General features: G+C 38.8%; 2 protein-coding genes across 3 annotated transcripts in view; one reads left to right on the top strand and one right to left on the bottom strand.

The window, feature by feature from the left end:
- The window catches only part of ADCY6 (adenylate cyclase 6), a 37,434-nt gene extending 24,139 nt beyond the window's left edge, over positions 1-13,295 (top strand). The window contains exons 22-25 of one of the 2 annotated variants that reach the window (XR_007954353.1): positions 135-254; positions 8,961-9,076; positions 10,256-10,402; positions 12,588-13,295. Coding sequence is in view for 1 of the 2 variants with exons in the window: in XM_052001518.1 (XP_051857478.1) it covers positions 135-236 (102 nt within the window). In the remaining variant the exon portion in view is untranslated. Of the gene's footprint in view, positions 1-134; positions 2,062-8,960; positions 9,077-10,255; positions 10,403-12,587 lie in introns of those variants that run through there. The other variant, XM_052001518.1, reaches the window with a different exon arrangement.
- On the bottom strand, positions 1,077-12,581 carry TEX49 (testis expressed 49). Its single transcript, XM_052001532.1, has 4 exons — positions 11,030-12,581; positions 5,354-5,482; positions 4,601-4,745; positions 1,077-4,052 (listed from the first exon to the last, which is right to left on the bottom strand). Exons 1-4 carry the CDS (start codon positions 11,118-11,120, stop codon positions 4,004-4,006), a joined length of 414 nt encoding a protein of 137 aa, XP_051857492.1. The 5' UTR covers positions 11,121-12,581; the 3' UTR covers positions 1,077-4,003.
- Positions 13,296-19,944: the final 6,649 nt, after the last annotated feature.

Below are 19,944 nucleotides of genomic sequence, written 5' to 3'. Positions count from 1 at the left end.
GAGTGTACATTCTGTACCTGCCCTTTTTAGACACTTCACCATTTCAGGATAGGGGAAGAGAAGAGAGGAGAAAGGTCTCATTGAAAATCCTACTTTTTCTATTTTTTAGGAGATAATTTATTTTTCCTCTCTAGACTGCTCCTACAGGACCTCTTCTTCTTGCTGCCCCAATTCAGCCACGGAGTGGCTGGAGGTTTGGATATGGTGTTGTGAAATGGGCCCAAGCTAGATTTTGAAAAGATGATATCACAGAGGTGAGCAACTATGTATGCTATTCTCAAGTGCCAAAGAGAGTGGTTCAGGGGACAGATTTTTCCCTATGCCTTTTCTGCTCATGTAGGGGTTCATTGGTGGGAAAAGGAGTGTCAGGATATATAATTCCATCTTGCCCAGTTCTTCCTAGTTGAGCATCCAAATAGAATAATAGGTAATAAAGATAGGGACAAATTTTAAATGTTCAGGGTGTGGTAGGGGGCAGTCCTTGCCCCCAACTCCAATTGTACACATTGTTGGGACCAAAGAGGGGGTGTGTGCTGGTGTCACCTGGTCTTCGACAGTCTACCCAAGGATCTTTCTCCATTGTGTATCTGATTTCTTAATAGTAAGACAGTTCCCTCATCCTAAGAGACTGGGAAGGAGTGGTCAAGTGGTAGCAGCAGCAGCAAACTCAGCCCTGGTGGAAAGGAAAAGCTGTGGACTAGATATCTATTTTGTGCCAATCCCAAAGTGCCATTTGTATAGAACCTACGTGTGCCTCATTACTATTTCCCTGCCCTGGTGAAGAGGGACTGTTTCCCTAAGTTCCTTTTCCCATTGAATCTGACTTCTTTAGAGTATGATGGGCAGAGGCTCAGGAATTTTTTAGGAGTGCCCCTATTTTGGTCTTTGGAAACTTTATGCCTTCAAGGGTAGGGAGGAATGGAAACTCAAATACTAGTACTGGGGACCTTGAGGATTACCCTAAACTCTACCTTTCCCACCTTTTGGACTTTGGGTCCCAGGTTTGCCTGGTTCCTGCTACAAGATCTAGAAGGACTGCTAGAGGAAGAGAAGGTTAGAAGTCACAATTGTTGTGCTTTTCTTCCTGCTTCCCTCTTCTTCTCTTCCAATCTTTATGCCTCTGGCCTTTGCTAGTTGGTACCTTGGTTTTTCTATCTGAACCCTTCAAATAACATATATGGTAACTGCAAAGTAAAAGATGAAGGTCCTTTGGGTAGCCAGAAATTAGGGAGCAAGAGAAGGTCTTCATGCTGTTTTGTTCCAAGCTACTTTATTGTTAGGCTCATTTTAGTACTACTTGTGCTTCCTTTTCAGATACCTTACTATGGGCAGATTTAAGTATCTGTATCTAGACTTGGGCACTTGGTACTTTTCCCCTGACTCAAATTTTGCTGATTGTCAGGCCCAAACAGGAAATTACAACAGTCCCATGAGAAGAGAGGAAATATGGCATAATGGAAAGAAAATTGGCCTATAAATCAGGAAGGCTTGAATCCTAATTCAAGTCCCATATGACGCTTTTATGAACCTGGGCAGGTGACTTAACAATTGTCAGTACTTCTAGGCAACTCTCTTACAATCTTAAGCAGCAGAGCAGTGTTGATTACCTTAGGAGAGGGAATTTCCTTGTTGGAATTTCCCCCTATTTATGAACAATCATGGATACACTACAAAAAATATCAGAAGGGAATTCCTATAATTGGAAACCATGTGGGATTGGGGGACAAGAGGGTGTCTGTGGTCAAGCGTTCCCAACCTAGAAATCTAGGCAGAGTAGGGGAACTCTGAGGGGACCCAGCTGTCCCTATTTATTGTCCAGAGATTGATTGGGGGGTCCATCTGTTCCTGATACCCCTAATGTTAGTGGGCCCCTTTTCCCTTTGTGCCATCTCCCTGTCTTCTATTTCAAAGAGAGGTTTGAGGGGAAAGGTAGAAGACATTGAGATTTGAATTTTTGCAATTTAACCACTGTGGGGAGCAGGGATGGGGAGGATAATATAACATGTATTTTAATAAAATATTTAATATATTTAAATGTCAATAAAATTAAACTTTGTAAAACTGCTGATTCTGTAGCTGCTCTGGGCACTGGAGTTGGGGTGGGAGCATTTGGTAGGGTAAAGGCTGAGATAAGCAGTAACCTGACCCTAAAAGAAATGTTGCTCCTACTTTATTTGCCTCATATTGGATTATGGTATTCTCTAAAGAGCAATTCTAGGCACCTTCAGATGCCTCAATACCAAGAAAGAAATTTAGTGCTCATAGTTATGTTCTTTTCCCCTCCCTTCACACATGTATTCTTTCATGCTTTGAGCATATGGTCCTCCATTTGCTCTCCACTTATTCCCAAGAGCATGAGTTTAGGCTCTTGCCTCTTAAACTTTTTTTTTTTTAAATTTTTATTTAATGATTACTTTATATTGACAACATTATCCCTTGCACTCGTTTCTTTTCCGATTTTTTCTCCCTCCCTCCCTCCACCCCCTCCCCTAGATGGCAAGCAGTCCTTTATATGTTGGATATGTTGCAGTATATCTTAGATACAATATATGTTTGCAGAACCGAACAGTTCTCTTGTTGCATAGGGAGAATTGGATTCAGAAGGTATAAATAACCCGGGAAGAAAAACAAAAATGCAGATAGTTCACATTCGTTTCCCAGTGTTCTTTCTTTGGGTGTAGCTGCTTTTGTCCGTCATTTATCAATTGAAACTCAGGTCTCTTTGTCAAAGAAATCCACTTCCATCAAAATATGTCCTCATTCAATATCGTTGTTGAAGTGTATAATGATCTCCTGGTTCTGCTTATTTCACTTAGCATTAGTTCATGTAAATCTCGCCAGTCCTCTCTGTATTCATCCTGCTGGTCATTTCTTACAGAACAATAATATTCCATAACATTCATATACCACAATTTACCCAGCCATTCTCCAATTGATGGGCATCCATTCATTTTCCAGTTTCTAGCCACTACAAATAGGGCTGCTACAAACATTTTGGCACATACAGGTCCCTTTCCCTTCTTTAGTATTTCTTTGGGATATAAGCCCAATAGAAACACTGCTGGATCAAAGGGTATGCACAATTTGATAATTTTTTGGGCATAATTCCAGATTGCTCTCCAGAATGGTTGGATTCGTTCACAACTCCACCAACAATGCATCAGTGTCCCAGTTTTCCCGCATCCCCTCCAACATTCATCATTATTTTTTCCTGTCATCTTAGCCAATCTGACAGGTGTGTAGTGGTATCTCAGAGTTGTCTTAATTTGCATTTCTCTGATCAATAATGATTTGGAACACTCTTTCATATGAGTGGTAATAGTTTCAATTTCATCCTCTGAAAATTGTCTGTTCATATCCTTTGACCATTTATCAATTGGAGAATGGCTTGATTTCTTATAAATTTGAGTCAGTTCTCTATATATTTTAGAAATGAGGCCTTTATCAGAACCTTTAACTGTGAAGATGTTTTCCCAGTTTGTTGCTTCCCTTCTAATCTTGTTTGCATTAGTTTTGTTTGTACAAAGGCTTTTTAATTTGATGTAATCAAAATTTTCTGTTTTGTGATCAGTAATGGTCTCTAGTTCATCTTTGGTCACAAATTTCTTTCTCCTCCACAAGTCTGAGAGATAAATTATTCTATGTTCCTCTAATTTATTTACAATCTCGTTCTTTATGCCTAGGTCATGGACCCATTTTGATCTTATCTTGGTATATGGTGTTAAGTGTGGGTCCATGCCTATAATTGCTATTTGGATGAGTATTAGCCATTTTCACCCCTCTCTACAATCCCAACAGATGTATCCCTAGCACAAATTAAATATACATTCTGATATTCCAACATGTTTTATTTTGTGCTTTTTGAGTAATTCTCCAGTCCTCCCCACTCCCCCACAACAACCTCTTCCCCACAAAACCCCCAGCTCTTTGTATCCCACTGGTTATTCATTCTGGAATACCAGGCTTTGGCATATGCCCTAGGCCTGCTTTCAGCTCCCCCAGCTCAAAATAAAGTGAAGAGTCGGTCACTGAGTATCAGATGATCCACAAACCTAGAGCAGGGAGAAGTTACAGTTCAGTCTGGTTGGGTTGAGAGGGAAAGAGAAGGCTGACCTCTTGCTATATGTCCAGAACAGCAGTATGTATCCCTGTCACTTAGGCCAAAAAAAAAGGGGGGGAGGGAGGGTTGTACACACATGCTGCAGACATTCACAGATTGGACTGAAGGTTGACAGATGCATTTAAACTTATGTTTTGTCCTTCATAGTGAGTATTCTGTAACACTTTGGTAACAAGTAAAGCTCCCATGTCTTCCATTCCCAAACCTTCAGTTCATCTCTTCTCTTCCCATCCCAATTGCATTTTTCCAAGTTAGTAGGCAAAATTGATGGCTAGAGATATTCTCTGCTAACCAAATTCCCCCTCCAAAACATTCCTCCTCCCCACCATCCTTCCCTCCATTTTCCTCCTTTGATCCCTTGGCTGCCTTGCCCTACTAGGGGCTCCAAGCCAAAACCAAAACCAATATCGATATTTCAGATAGGGCAGGGAGACTTTTACTTCCAGATTTGTCCCTTTAGCTAATCTGTTTCATCCAAACCTGGTTATGGGGCTCTTGATAATGCAGTGTCTTGGAGTCTTTATCCATGGAGTAACATCTTGTGGGTGTATCCCACGTTCATGAGGCATCCAGAAACTGAAATTCTGAGCATCTGTCAGAGGTGCTTCAAAGAGCTGGTTGTGGACTAGATGTAGAGGCATGGAGATAAGAGTATGAGAGAAATGTCAGGAATAATCTCAACTTCATTCCAAACTAGCTGACTAGGACTTCTTCCTAGGCTTGAGAAAAATCTTAAGTGTAAATGTTTTAGTCTCTGATTATATTATCTGATACTTGACAGATGAATTAAACTCATTTTTTTTCCCTGCAGTTAAACCAACTGTTTGGTGGACTTTGCTAGAATATTAACAGCAAACATTTACATAGTACGTAAGTGTGCAAAGTACATTATACATTTGTGTAAATGTGCATGTACATATATATGTATGTGTGCATTTACAATTTGAAATTCACAGGAACCCTATGAGGTAGGTGCTACTATTATCCCCCTTTTTAATATTAGGAAATTGAGGCAAAAGTAAGTGACTTGTCAAGGGTCACATGGTTGGTAAGTGAAGCAGGATTCAAATAAATCTTCCTAATCACCCTACTAGTTTCTAAAAAAATTTCCCCCCCTTATTTCTGGCCCCTATTCAAAAATCTCCACTAACCCCAAACTGCTTTTCTCTGCCTTGATTTCTTCTCAGTCACACATACCATTCACCACTAGAGTACCCAATCAATAGGACCCACATGTCTTTAACTGTACCCTCCGGATGGCTCTGTGGTACTTTTTATGGCTGTTCTGGTGCACACAGTAATTTCCAACTGGGATGATAGGGGGCAGCTTGGTAGAAACTGACTCCTTGGGACAGCTTTCCTCTGTAATAATGACAGCAGAAGGGTTTCAAGATCACAGAATTGTAGAGTTAAGAGACTTCAGAGTTCATCTGCTCCAACCTCTATCTAAATTATGAATTCCATCTAAAATATGTCAAACAAATAATCATCTAGTGTCTCTTAGAAGACTTCCAGCAATGAGGAATTCTCCACCTCCAGGGCAGATTATTCCACTTTGGAACAACTCTTAATTGTTAGAAAATTTTTATTACTTTTGAACTGAAATCTGCCCTCCTGTCCTATTTCTGCTTTCCAGGATCTAGCAGAATAAAGCAGACTAGATTTGCTAATAAATGAATGAGTGAGTGAGTGAGTGAATGAATAAAAATAAAATTTTAATTTTTTTTTGTTTTCATGAACTTGACTAACATTAATTAGATGTTAACATTTCCCTAAACAAAGGAAAAATAGAATTGACCCCATATGAATCTAGGAATCTCTATTATGCTAATCCCTTTTCTAAAGCTCTTTATATATATAAAGACACTTTCACCTTAGTTTTCTCTTTTTTCTTGCTTAAACATCTTCAAGTTTCTTAGTTTATACTCATCTTCATATGTGATCACTATTTTCTGAATATAGTTTAAATCATCAGTGCCTCTTAAAATGATGTTCAAGACCAGAGGTAGGAAGATTACCTAGTGTTCTGTATGTTATACTTCAATTAATGCATTGCTTTTTTTGGAATCCATATGTCACTGGCCCATATTGAGGTTATAAGACCATTAAAAACCACTAGCTCTTTGTATGAATTACTTTCTCCTTTTTTGTATTTTTTAATATTTATTTTTCCCAGTTACTTGTAAAAAATAATTTTAACATCCTTTTTAAAAAAATGTTTCTCTCCCTCACAGAGAAGGAAAACAGTTTGACATATTACATAGATAGTCATGCAAAACATATTTCCATATAAGTCATGTTGTAAAAGAAAACATAGACCAAAAAAACTCAAAACAACCTATGAAAAATAAAACTTTTAAAAGTATTCTTTGATTTACATTTAGACTCTTATACATTCTTTCTGAAAATGGATTTTTCCTAAGTCCTTCAGAATTGTCTTGGCTCACACATGAATTACTTTCTAGACATGTTCCATGTACCCATTAGGACTTATTTACCTAAACTTGTATAATAGGATTTTTGAGCTCAACTTCATTACATTTTATCCCACTGACTTCAGTTTACCCTTCTACCCATTAAATTCTTTTGGATTTTGATATTGTCATTACATCAACTATACACCCCAATCTTGTGTTAAATTGGATAAGCTATGCCACCCATGCTCAACAAGTCACTGATAAAGAGAGATTGAATTGAGCAGAGTCAAGCGCAGAATCCTATGGAGAAGTCCTTTCTAGTTGTCATTGATCCCTAAGTCTTTGAATCTGTATGTTTAATTTGTTCCAAACTATACTATCACAAAGTTAACATCTCTCCATCTTGTCTACAAATACAGTTTGATTTTGTCTAATGATTTGCTGAAATCCAAACATTATGTCAACAGCATTCTCCCAATTACTTATTCAGTGTCCCTGTCAAAACCAAGATTTAGTAGAGCACTTCTTAAATCCATGGTGATTTGCAGCAATCCATTTTAAATTGTTGTCACTGGTCTATAGTTTGAACTATCCACTCTGATTCCCTTTTTGAAATTTGGGTCAAAGTTTTCGTACCTTCAGTTCTGCTATATTTCTCTTAATTACACTAAACCTGAAAAATCATTGATAAGGCTTATCAATCACATCTTTATGTTCTTTTAGCATCTCATAAATAATTCATTAAATATTTCTTTTCCCTTCTTACTTTTTTTTTTTAGATTTCAATCTTTATTTTCCATTTCTGTTCTTTTAAAATTAGAGATTATTCTTTGCTTTATAGATAAGATTAGGCTTCATGGTCCATGTGGATTCAACCATAAGATAGCTCATCATCCAGATTCCATGAACAAAGGCTGAGCTAACATAGTATATCTGTGGGGGGAGGGTATCCATTTTGTGGGGAGGACCTAGCCATGAATCTGCTTTCTTTCCCCATCTCCCTCTCAAATTTTGAGTAGTCCCCATCCAGGTTACTGTAGCTGGGCTGCTGATTCTTATATAGACACAATTGACTAATAAAATGTCCCCTTTCCTACACATACCTAAACAAATAGGTGGAGCTGTCCCCTTAATATCTCTACTTAGATACATCTTTTTGTTACTTCTTTCTCCTTTCAAGCTTGCCTTTGATGTTCGTTTTAACTAGAGTTAACTATGAACACATGTATAATATGTATATATACAGATACATATCTGTGTATTTATATGTATATACACACATAGACAAATAATGTGATTATTTTCCATCCTCTCAAAATTAGAATAAGACTTCAATTTGATTACTTTTGTACCTCTCTTTGGCACCTAGTTTCAATACACATTGAATTGAAATTTAAATTGTCCCATGTTCATTTAGGTTTGGAGGAAAATCATGGGAAAATGGGAAGAGAATGTTCAATGAACAAAATTGTAGACAGGGAGAGAGGGCTTGTTTCAGAGTTCCCCACACCCTCAAACTCAATAGATCCAAATGTAGCTCATCACTTTCCTCCTTAAATCTGTTTCCCCTTTCTAACCTCTGTTTCTGTTAATAATAGTAGCATACTCTGTCACCCAGGTTCAAAAGTCTGGCTTCATCTTTGTTTCCTTTATCTTCATTCTCCAATTTTGATCAGTTTACAAGGTTGACATTCTACATCTGAAAAATCTCTGTTATGTCCTGCCTTATCCACTGCTATCACCAACTACTTGAATTTTTGACAATAGAATTTTAGCTGGTTGCCTTCCTTCAAGCTATCCTTCATACTATTATTCACATAAGATTACTGCCAAATAATATTCCTAATCCACAGTTTATCATGTCACCCTGTTGATGAAAGACATTGAGGATCCCTGCTGAATAGCTCATAGAATATAGTACCCAGAAGATATCTTAAAAAGCCTAACCCTGTACTATTCTCTAACTCCATCACTTTGGGACGAGAAAATTGAGGCATAGAGAAATTAAGCAACTCTCCCAAATTCAATTAATGGTAAAGCCAGAAATAGAACATAGGTCTTTGCATTTTCAATTCTGTTTTCCAAAAAGGAAAGAAAAATGACACAGATCAAATCTGAGCCAGAAAGGAATTTAGAAATCTGAGTACATGAATCCCTTCAACATTTCCATCAAGTGATCATCTAGCCTTTCTTTGAACTTCCAGCATAGGGAAATTCACTAGCTCATGAGATACCTGCTCTATTTGGGGACAATTTTATTGAAATCTGCCTTGCTGAAGCTGCTACCCATCATTTTTGATTCTTTCATCTTCAGAACCCATTTAGTCCTCATTTTGATCCTTGGTAAATCCTATTTCGCACAAAAGACTCAATCTTTCTTAATCCATTCTCAATCCTTCTTAACTAATCATTATTTCTACTAGGACTCAAATTGTTTTTGGTCAAAGACTGACCATCACATGCAAGAGGTGTCTCTGTTTCCTACAAATCATCGGAAATAGAAAACTAAGAGTCTGGTCCTTGGGGAATATATGTGATGGTAAGTAGGTGTAAAACATCTAGAATAGAATTGCCCCCTTTTTAGAATATCATTGAATGGGAGAATCTAAGTCTTCTTTCTTAGGATTTGGGCAACTATGAAGTGAATACAGTTTAAAAATCATGAACCAGTGTAAACTTCACCTAACCTTTTGATCTCCAATAAGCTAGGGGACAAAGTCGTGTGTGTGTGTGTGTACACACGTGTACAGAGGGATAGCATTCTCCTCTCCAAGAAGGAAGAATGAACAAGGGTTCTACATGGTCCTACCAGAGAGAACCACTTTTTTAACAGGTGTTGTGAGTTAAACCTTATTATATATTTATTTGTATATTATATATATATATATATATGTAAATATATATTATATTTGTTAAATGTGTACCTCACTACAATTATGGTAGTATATCCTCCTTCCTCACTCAAAGGAGTGAATCAGGTTCTTAGAATATTTTGTATTAATTGTCTTTACCATGTTATCTGAGAGTAGTCACTGCCCTCTAGGGACCCAACTGTTAATTCAAGTAGAAGTTGGGGACTGCTGCTATTTCTCCAACTTGTTGTCCTCCTCTTCCTTTTTTCCCAAGAAGTTGGACAACTTACTTTTTGTCCAGCAAGGTCTTCCATTTTTGATTTCTTGAAATATATCTCTGAAAAGACATTCTTTTAAAAAGTCCAGTGTTTTTTAAATGGAGCCGTTTGACTCCACTTTAAAATCCAAATCATTCTGGCTTTCATCTAATGGACAATAATAGCCTCAAACCAAGTCTCTTTGGCTTATTGTTTGTATTTTGATGGCTTCAGAATGAGTATAAATAAGAATTATTTTCTGTTCTCCAGAAACAGGATTTCCCAGACTGATATCTTTATGATAGTAAATTGAGCGATCTTTTGTCTCAACTCTTATCCAACCCCCAGTAATTGAATAGATCTAGCTTCAGATAAATTAAGACCTGGGAAAGATTTTAATTTAGAAAGGCCTGGGCTATTCATCATGATCTTTGTCTAGTCACTGGACCTTGATAACTCCAGAGGAGACTGCAGCTCTGCCCCACTCATATCAATTCATATACAAATCAAGACATTACCTACAAGATGTCCTTTACAAGAACAAAGGAGGAACAAAAAGAGGGAGATAGCCCTCTTAAATTGCTTTCTTCTATTCTCTCTCCACTCCAGGACAAGAACAACAGGAGCTATACCTTGGTCCTAACCTATAAATCTGTTGCAATTTTTGTTTTGGGACAAGGGTTCATGGTGGAGTGGATAAGATGGTTTGGGAAGTAATCTGAGGATCATACTAGCCAGCTATAGTAATACTTCGGGGTAAGTGCCAGGTACTTCTAGGACACAATTATTTAGTCCTCTCCTACTCTTATCTCCTTGGACACAACCCAGGGATTTGGTTGTACTTGAAGATCAAGCAACTTTCAAACCAGGAGCCCCCAGCTTAACCTCAATTTTCAAATGTTAGTGTTCCTGGGAAAAATTACTAAATTTAAGGATTGATTACCATAGGATCATATCTGCTTATGCCATTAAGAGATGGGAGTTACAAATGAGATTATTATACTAATAATAGCTCATATTTCTAAAGATTTTGAATTTTATAAAAGCTTCTATTACAATGACCTTGTAAAGTATATTCCTATTTTGCAGCTGAGGGAACTAAGACTTTTAGAATTGAGAAGGCAGCTAGTATTGTAATCTCCACCTGAACTCCTTTTAAGACCAGTAATTTTGCCATTTTACCATACTCATTGCCATGTTCTTAGCTCAGTAAGGAAAGATCAGAGTCAAATGTCATTTCCAAGTGATGCCTAAGTACTAGTTGGCAATTTTCCCCACTGGCTGTGAAAATCATATCTGGTGACCATTAGGCCTGACATTCTTTGCTGGTCTATTGGTTCCTTTTTGCCCCTCTCGTTTCCTTTCTGCACATCTTTCTCTTACCTGTCACTTTCCCTTCTCCCTTCACCCATACTTTCTTTTTGCTTAGAAAGGGATCCTGATAGCCCAACAAGGTTATGCCAAAGAATGCCATTCCAATTCTTTCCTAACTACATGTGGAATGGCAAGTTTGAAGTTGTGGATTCTGTTTTTGGTTACTATGGTGATGGCCTGAGTAATGACCAATCCTAACCAAGGAAGACAGAATTTAAAGGTCACTGAAGATAGAATGTAGTAAACAGGTCTGTAAAAGAGGGAAATTAAATCTCTGTTTCTTTTCTCTTTTCTCCCTAATCAGTGTTATTCATGCTGGAGGCTTCAGTATGATATTGAATACAGTTTGTTACTTATATTGATTCCTTTCCCCTACCTTTAAATTTTAGAATTGTAGGTTAGAGAATACAAAGAGGATTTTATAGGTTTGTATATACATATACATATGTGTGTGTGCATATTACTATGCCAACTTTGAAAATTATAAGGAATCCTGATTAGGAGTTGAGAGAGTATACAGGGAAAAGACATTGAAGATCCTTAAAATATTCAAGTAACTGAATGCCAGCTATTTGCAAGGCAAATACAAAACTCTACAAAAATAAAAACACAGGTTTTGCCTTCTAAGAATTTGTAATCTTAAAGGAGAGATGTTAATTTTACAAATAATTGTAATAAAAAGTAGGCTAGAATAAATCTATATAAAATGAGGAGATACTCAAAATGTTCTGATCCTCAAGAAATGAAACAAAGTTCCAAGCCATGGGGAAGATTAAGGACAGTTCTGGTTTCATGAATAGGCAGGGGTGGCATTGGAATTGTAAAGCATTGTACACTTTCTTACCTACCTGACTAAAATTAAAAATTCCACAATAAAATATTCCTTTCTTAAGAATTTCCTTAGATTGTAAATGTCTTGATTGTTTTTTGCCTCTTTTTTTCTGATGCCCAGTGTTTTCTATAATGCCTAGCACATAATAGTTGCTTAATAAATGTCTACTGTTTGACTTTAGAATGTTTTCCATTTTTTTTCTTTCCAAAGGATGTTTCCTATTTAAAAAGTAAATACCTTTAGAATAGGTACCACCATCAAAATCCATTACCAATAAAACTGCACAAGTAGCACAGAGGGTCACTTAAGACATTAATAAAGCTATAAATTACTTCCAGTTAAGGTGATGACAAAAGGCATCTGGGAGGAGCCATCATGTGAGCTGAATCTTAATTTATGAATCATATATATTTCAAAGTTGATTTGTCTACTATAGAAGATGAAAAATCCTTTTTGAAAATGCTGTGATCCCTCAAGGGAAAAAAAATTAATTCTCCCAGTGAATTAGTTAATAGTTAATGAGAAGGTTTGCTAGATTTGGAATGCCTGAGGGCATTAAGAGGGAGGAAGACAAATCAAGCTAAAAACTTACCAAGTGGGAGGCAGAATGCTAAATATTAGAGATACAAATTACAGTAAGCAAGATAGTCCCTTTTTTCAAAAAGTTCATTTTGACTCTCTGATTTTTTTTTTTTTTGCAAAGATAACGAATGGTTTGCTATTTTTCTTTTCCAGCTCTTCTTACAGATGAGGAAACTGAGGCAGAGTTAAGTAACTTGCCTAGGGTCTTAGAGATAATAAGTGTCCGAGTCCAGATTTGAAATCGGGAAGACTTTCTGATTCTAGGTCCTTGCTCTATTTACTGCTCTACCTAGCTGCCTTGTAAAGGAATATTCAACACATAAACAAGAAAATGGAAAGCTGCAAGAAGAGGCAGAGATTTCCAGCAATGAGAGAATGTTGAACCAAAAAGGACCCCGTAAGTTTCTCACAAGATTCTGGACTTAGCCTCACACACTAGATCAAAGAGATAAGCATGACGGTAGAGTGACCTTGCCTATTTCTGTAATTCTGCTTACTTGGGCATCACACCTATGAGGTGCTTCTACAGATAAGATCAGTTATTGTTCTCTGAAAATATTGACCCTAGAAAGTCCTCTTAAACCCATTCCCACTACTATAGGTATCCCAAGCCCATTCCCCATTGTATGCATCTTGTTAGTGCTTGTTAATGTGAAAAATATTTTTCCTGATGATAAATAAGGAAATTACCTAACTGATTTTTATTTTTTGCTTCTGTTATCACCTGTTTTCTTTACCAGTTGCAATCCTGTATAAAATCTGTGCCTCAGTTCCTGTGCACTGAATGCTTTGGACAATAGTCCCATCTGTCAGCTAGCTTAATAACTTTCCAATTTTAAAATTAAATCAGTTTCTACTCGCCTCAGTTTCTCTGGTATTACAAGAGGAGGAAAGGAAAGAAGAGAAGAAGGAGAGAATGAAATATGGCTTTGAGTCTGATGGGGTATGGAGTACAGAAGCTTTTGTTGAGGTATGAGAAATGAGGGTTGAGAGATCCTCTGGTTGATGTCGCAGATTCTTTGAGAAATAATTCGCAAACCCAAATGGTGAGGTATGTGGCAAAAATTGGGTTTATTACACTAAGAAAACAGCTTTCTTAGAAGGCAAAATCCTGTTAGGACTATTTGCAAAGGTATGGGCACACAGTGCATTTGATTATATTGAATTTTTTTGGCCCAGAGCTGAGTACTTTTTAATTAGAGGATGGTGATTATGTCTCAAACCAAGATCTCCAGTTGAATAGGAGATTACTATCTGGGAGTTTTTCCTATGAACTTGGGGCCCTTCCTACAGGCTGGGAAGGGTTTTGATTCAGGGCCTTTCCAACTCTTCCCCAAGATCAGAGGGACAGTTTAAATCATCCCCCCCCCCCAAGCAGTCCCCCCAAATTCATTTGAGACAAAGGGATTAAACTCTCATCTTCTATAGCTGCTTTAAACTGATAAGGGTTGTAGAGTTGTTCCTATGTCAATGGGGATTTAGTTCTGGAGGAGAAGTGTGATCTGAAGATGGCAGCAACACCTAGAAGATGTGGAGTGTCCAAATCAGTTGTCCCATGATCTTCAGATTGAATGAGTAGTTGGAAGTTCATAGCTTGGAGCCTGGAGGAAACAAATCTCACAAGCAGGTTAAAAGTGGGGTGGCATCCAGGGTGGAGATGATGACATTTGGGAATGGGACCTTTGCAAATAAAGCATCAGACCCCATATATTGGCTGCCTTGAGGATGCTGATGGCCCACAATCCTGAATGCCCCTCACTGCTCATGGAGCTTCCTAGCCTGAAAGGTTAAGAAGGAGTTAACTACTGGCAGGGGCCATAGAAAGAAAGAAAAGTAAGAGAAAATGCTAGGAGCAAAATTCTTATCATTGGAGTGGGATAGAGTTAGGAAGAAGAGTGAGAGTAAGAGAAAGGACACAGAGTGTTCCCTGGAATAGTCTAAAATATCTGAGAAGTAAAAGCTGTTCTATTGTTGCTCTGCAAGGAGCTAGGCAGGCTTAGGGCAGGTATGATTTCTTTTAGCAAGCACAAAAGTCCTTCTCCTGAGCCGTCTCAGTCCTGCAGGGAAAAGCTTCTACCCAATTAGTAAAAATGTATTTGAAGTCAATATAGCTATTCACACTCATTCCCTTCCCCAGTTCCAAAGCTCTGGTTAAGGCAATGAATTCAGCTTTCTGGGCGAAGTCGCAGGGGGCAGTGGCTTCGCTTCAGGTCAGGGGTGTTTAGTAGGAGAGCCTGATATGGTAAGCTTCCCACTGCAAGCCACTGATGCTCTTTGGCTTCTAAAATGCTCTGGTGCCCTAAGGTAAGTTTTGAGGCATCTTTAATTAAAAGAGCTGTAGCAGCCACTGCTCTAAGGCATGAGAGTCATTCTAGGGAAACTGAGTCCAGTTCCTTTGAAAAGCAGGCAACCTGTCTGGCATCAAGTCAAAGGGCCTGAGTTAAGGCCCCCAGGGCCTTGCCTCCCCTTTCATCTACATACAGAGTGAAAGGTTTTTCTAAATTAGATAGAGCTAGGGCAGGGGCAGAAATCAGTTTGGCTTTTTATGGCTGCATCTAGGAAAGCTTCTGGAGTGGGACTGCTAATCAAGATAAGACTCCAAATCTCTTAACTCTAGCCAGTGCTAAAAGTTTGTACTTAAGCTTTGAAAGCAGCACAAAAAGACCATCTGGAGGTCTGAGAAAAGAAAATTGGGTCCCCAGTTTCACCATTAAACATGCCCCAATAAGGGAATAGGATAGGAGATAATAAGAACGGATGTTTACATAATAGGTCACCAAACTGGCAAGGCAGAGAGAAAGTCTCCAAACAATTCTTAAGTTTCCCTTCAATTCCCATTCTAGAGGTCTAGTTAAGGTCTAGATTTGGGGTACCTAAATGAGATTAGGGTTTAGTTGAGGTCTAGTAGCAGGTTCAGGGTACAGGGAGCCAAATGGAGCTCCCTTGCAATCCTCCTGGATTCAGCGCAAGGATACAGTAGTAAATGGGTCTAGTAACGGCCGAGTCCCCAATAAAAGCATTTATTGGCCTGAGAGCTAGATTGATAAAAGAGGTTTATTATTGGATTTGGACGTAAGGAGATAGGTGAAGGTAGAGATAAGGAGGGCACTGGACAGAGGGTCCAGTGGACAGAGGGTCCTCACATGGCTAGCATGTTTGGAATCTCTGCAAAGAGGGGGTCCCAGTGTCTCCCTTTTATAATGGGAGATTTAGCTCGAGGGGCTTTTGGGGTGTAGCCTGAAAGTTGGCTCAGATCCAGGTGGGGCTGGGACAGGTCCGGATCTTCTATTAGAATTCAAAGGGACCAGGATTTGTGAGTTAAAGAGTAATTTACATTATTAACTAGGAGGGGGTGGGAATCTAGAAAGGAATCTTTCCCACATCAAGAGCAAAACTGAGAGAGAAGCCCCATATCAAAAAGAAATTCAATGGTCTTATCGGCGACATCCAGGTGTTGGGCTATCTTAGTGGAGAGGAATTGACCAAGCTTCAAATCCTGCCAGAGGGCAGGGCATGGGGGTGGGGGGATCGGGGAGCTTATCCCCTGTTAGCAGTCTCTCCTCTAGTTTGCCTCTCTTGGTTGCACTCAGGACAAAGATTGGGGAGTTTGCTCCAGGGACAGTTTCGGCCCCAATGGTCCTGTCCATGACACCTGAAGCACAAACTCCTTTGATTCCTGGATGCAACAGATAAAATTTGGGATTGTTCTCCATTTCTTGCTTTAACTCTGTGGTCTTTTTCTCTGCAGCAATTTGTTCCCTGTTATTAAAGATTCCAACTGCTGTTTCTAACAGCTGAGTGGAAGAAGTTTGAGGGTCCAAAGCTGGCTTCTGCAGCGTCCACCATATATCTAGGACAGATTGTTTAATATTAACATCTCCCCAGGGGATGGGAGGGCATTGGCCTTGGACCTCTCAAAAAACTGGGTGGGGTCTTCAAAGTAATGGCCAGGTTTTTCCTTAAGTCTGGGAGAGATTTGACATTGAAAGAGACATCTCTGCTCTGAGTGTCTCTCCCTGAGAGTCTGCTGCTTTTCTCAGGGGGCAGAGATTAGAAGGTGTGTCTGAATCCTGAGTATCTTGAGGAGAAAAAGGGGTCCCATTCCTTATATCAGAAGGATTGCGGAGTCGGGGCTGGGAAGTCTCAGGATCTGGTCCAGGAGGTGAGGGGAATAGAGTTAAAGAAATACTGTTGAACATAAGGTCCTGTTCAAAAGGGATTCAGAAATCTTCCACTAAGGACTGCATAGAGGTACAGAGGAGGAATCCTGTGTCTCTAGAGGAGCAGGAAGAAACAAGGTGATAACTATTCAATATTTTACTTTATTTTTTATTAAAACTTTTAATTTACAAAGCATATGCAATATTGACCCCTGCAAAACCTTTTGTTCCAATTTTTTCCCCTCCTTTCCCCCACCCTTTCCCCTAGCTGGCAGGTAGTCCAATACATGTTAAATATGTTGAAATACATGTTAAATCCAATATATGTATACATATTTATATAATTATCTTGTTGCACAAGAAAAATCAGATCAAGAAGGAAAAAAAGGAAAATTGAGGAAGAAAACAAAATGTAAGAAAACAACAACAGAGAGAGTGAGAATGCTATGTTGTGTTCCACACTCAGTTCCCATAGTCCTCTCTCTGGGTGTAGATAGCTCTCTTCATCATTGAACAAGTGGAACTGATTTGAATCATCTCATTGTTGAAGAGAGCCATATCCATCAGAATGGATCATTGGATATAGTCTTGTTGCTGTGTATAATGATTTCCTGCTTCGGCTCTTTTCACTTAGCATCAGTTCATGTAGGTCTCTCCAAACCTCTCTGAAATCATCCTGCTGGTCATTTCTTACAGAATAGTATTCATATACCATAATTTATTCAGCCATTCTCCAATTGATGGGCATCCACTCAGATTCCCACTACAAAGAGGACTGCCACAAACATTTTTGCACATGTGGGTCCCTTTCCTTACTTTAAAGATCTCTTTGAGATATAATCCCAAACATCTGCAGTGCTGCTTTAATTTAAGCTTTTTATTTTTGAGATCTTTTAAGCTGAATTTGTCAATTGTTTTTTTAAGAGACTGCCTAAGGAAGAATCCTTAAGGATAAAGATAGAAGTAGATCGTCCCATTTTGCCACAAGCCTTAGATTTCCTGTATTCTCTAGTGCCTCCTCCTTTCTTAGGCATCGCTATTGAGTAAGTTGACAGAAGTTCCCTGATTTCTGTTAGAGAGCAGGAATTCCCAGTCTGAGTGTCGCCAATCAGGGAATTCTGCTGGAGGTGGAGCTTCCGATGACCCAAATTTTCCCAAGTATTTGAGTGTCCTAGCTATAGAATAGACAATCAACAAGAGAAGCTTACCTCCTTGCCAGAATTTGAGGGATCCCTGAAACAGGCCACCAAATGATGGAGTGTGAGAATTCGAGTTGAGAGATCCCCTAACAGCAATGGGGACCCCTGATTGCAGGTTTTGTGAAAGAATTCGCAAACCCTAATGAATACAGGCTCGAGGTTTGTGTAAGAATGAATTTATTTATGCTAAGAAGACAGCTTTCTTAGTGGGCAAGATTCTGTTAGGACTATTATAAAGATGGGTTTACACTGAGAAGAAAATATCTTCATCAGTGGGCAAAATACTGTTAGGATTTCTGCAAATGTTTATACTGAGAAAGACTCAGTGGACTAAGTCCAGAAGGGTATTAGCAAAGATTCGGAATTCAGAGTCATCTTTTAGTAGCCTTCTGAGGTTTGAGGCTGAGGAGATTAAGGGCTAATTTTTAGATTCAATAGAGGGCGGTGATTATTCCCTAGGCCAACATCTCCAATTAAATGAGATTACTTATCTGGGGAGTTTCCCTCATATATGGACAGAAGGATGAGCCCCTCCCAGAGGCCAGGAGGGTTTGAGACTCAGGATCGCCCTTCCCCCAAAGATTCCTTTCCCTCCCTTCCCCCAAAGATGAAAGGAGACACAATTTACATCAGGGCCCCCATGATTAAAGGGGACACAATTTACATCACATGTATAATCCTTCAAAACATATTTCCATGTTTGCTAAGTTGTGCAAAAAAAAAATCAGACCAAAAGGGAAAAAAATCACTAAAAAATATAAATAATAAAAAAGGGAGAAAATACTATGCTTTGATCCACATTCAATCTCCATAATCCTTTCTCTGAATGTGTATGGTATTTACCCATCTCAGTATATCTTTTAGAAGAAATCACTAAGAAATGACTTGACTCATTCCATCTTCATGAATGTGGTATCTTTCAATCAGGCATAATACAGAGTTGGGGGGAGAAAGGGAGGATGCAAAAACTCTGGCCTTCAAGTCTTTTGACTGGATCGGAGTCCTGGCTTTGACTCTTGATGAAGTCATGGTAGCAATTCCTAGTTCGAAATAAACATCTGACAAATTTTCAATGGCCCTTCTCTTTTCCAAAAGGTAAGTGTATTTAGGGGAAGAGGGTACAGACAAAATAAGAGGTAAAACAGGCACCATGAGTGGTAAATATGAAATAAGAGTTGGGAGAGTATATAATTAGCAAGGGAAAGGCAAGTTCTCCCGGGGGAACTCACAATAGATAAATACTGCATAAAGTGGGAATAAGCTATTGATTGGCAGGTTAGATCCATAAAGGAGTTTAGTAGACTAATCAGAGATAGCTAGAGTAAAGAGAAAAAGGCCATTAAAAAGAGGCACTGTGAGGAAGAAGAGAGTAACCTCATAGTGGGCTGAGTTCTTTTCAGGACTTTCTCAGGGAAACTAGAGAAGTAAAGGTGGGAAGTCAGCACTAGGGTTCAAGGAGGAGGGAAAGTGCTAGGGAGCTGAGGGGAGGGAGGGATCAAAGGGAAGTCAGATGGACTATCTGTCCCCAGACCTGTCTAAAGATATGCTAATCAATATTTTAAAGGTTGTTTAAAGATGCACAGTGGTTGGGGATGTGTATGACTGACAATGTAGATGGATAAAGACTTCCTTTCTCACACTCTACAAAAACAGGATAGTCTGGGAATTGATTATATCTGATAATAGCTGGTTAGGCTTCTTCCTGACATGAGAAGAGAGTCCATATCAACTCTAGCCAAGGGACTTAGAGCAAGGAATCTAACCTCTCTGAACTTGTTTCCTCATCTATAAAATGGGGCTTGTAATCCTTTTATTACTTCGCAGGGTTGTCATGAAGCTTTATAGATATCAAAGGTGTCATATAAATGAGTTATTTTGTTGCTTTTGGGAGCACAACGAAACCCAATTTTTATCTTCTTTTATGACTTTGAGTTCTCTCCAGTTCACTAAAGTCTCCTGAATATATCAGTATGTTACTTCAGTTGTACATGTATTTGTTGGTCATTTAACAAAGATTCTCTTTGTGTTCCTATGGCTCCTGGCTCCAAGAAGGATCTAAATTAAATCTAAAATGGCTGACCCTTAGTACTGTAATGCTGAATGTGTTGTTAACAGGATTATCTGCTCCTAAACCATACATAGGCTACCAAA

The sequence above is a fragment of the Antechinus flavipes genome, chromosome 5 (genome assembly GCF_016432865.1).
Source record: "Antechinus flavipes isolate AdamAnt ecotype Samford, QLD, Australia chromosome 5, AdamAnt_v2, whole genome shotgun sequence".
Taxonomy (NCBI): domain Eukaryota; kingdom Metazoa; phylum Chordata; class Mammalia; order Dasyuromorphia; family Dasyuridae; genus Antechinus; species Antechinus flavipes.
The sequence above is the reverse complement of the archived record's forward strand: the minus strand, read 5'-3'. Positions and strand labels throughout refer to the sequence as shown.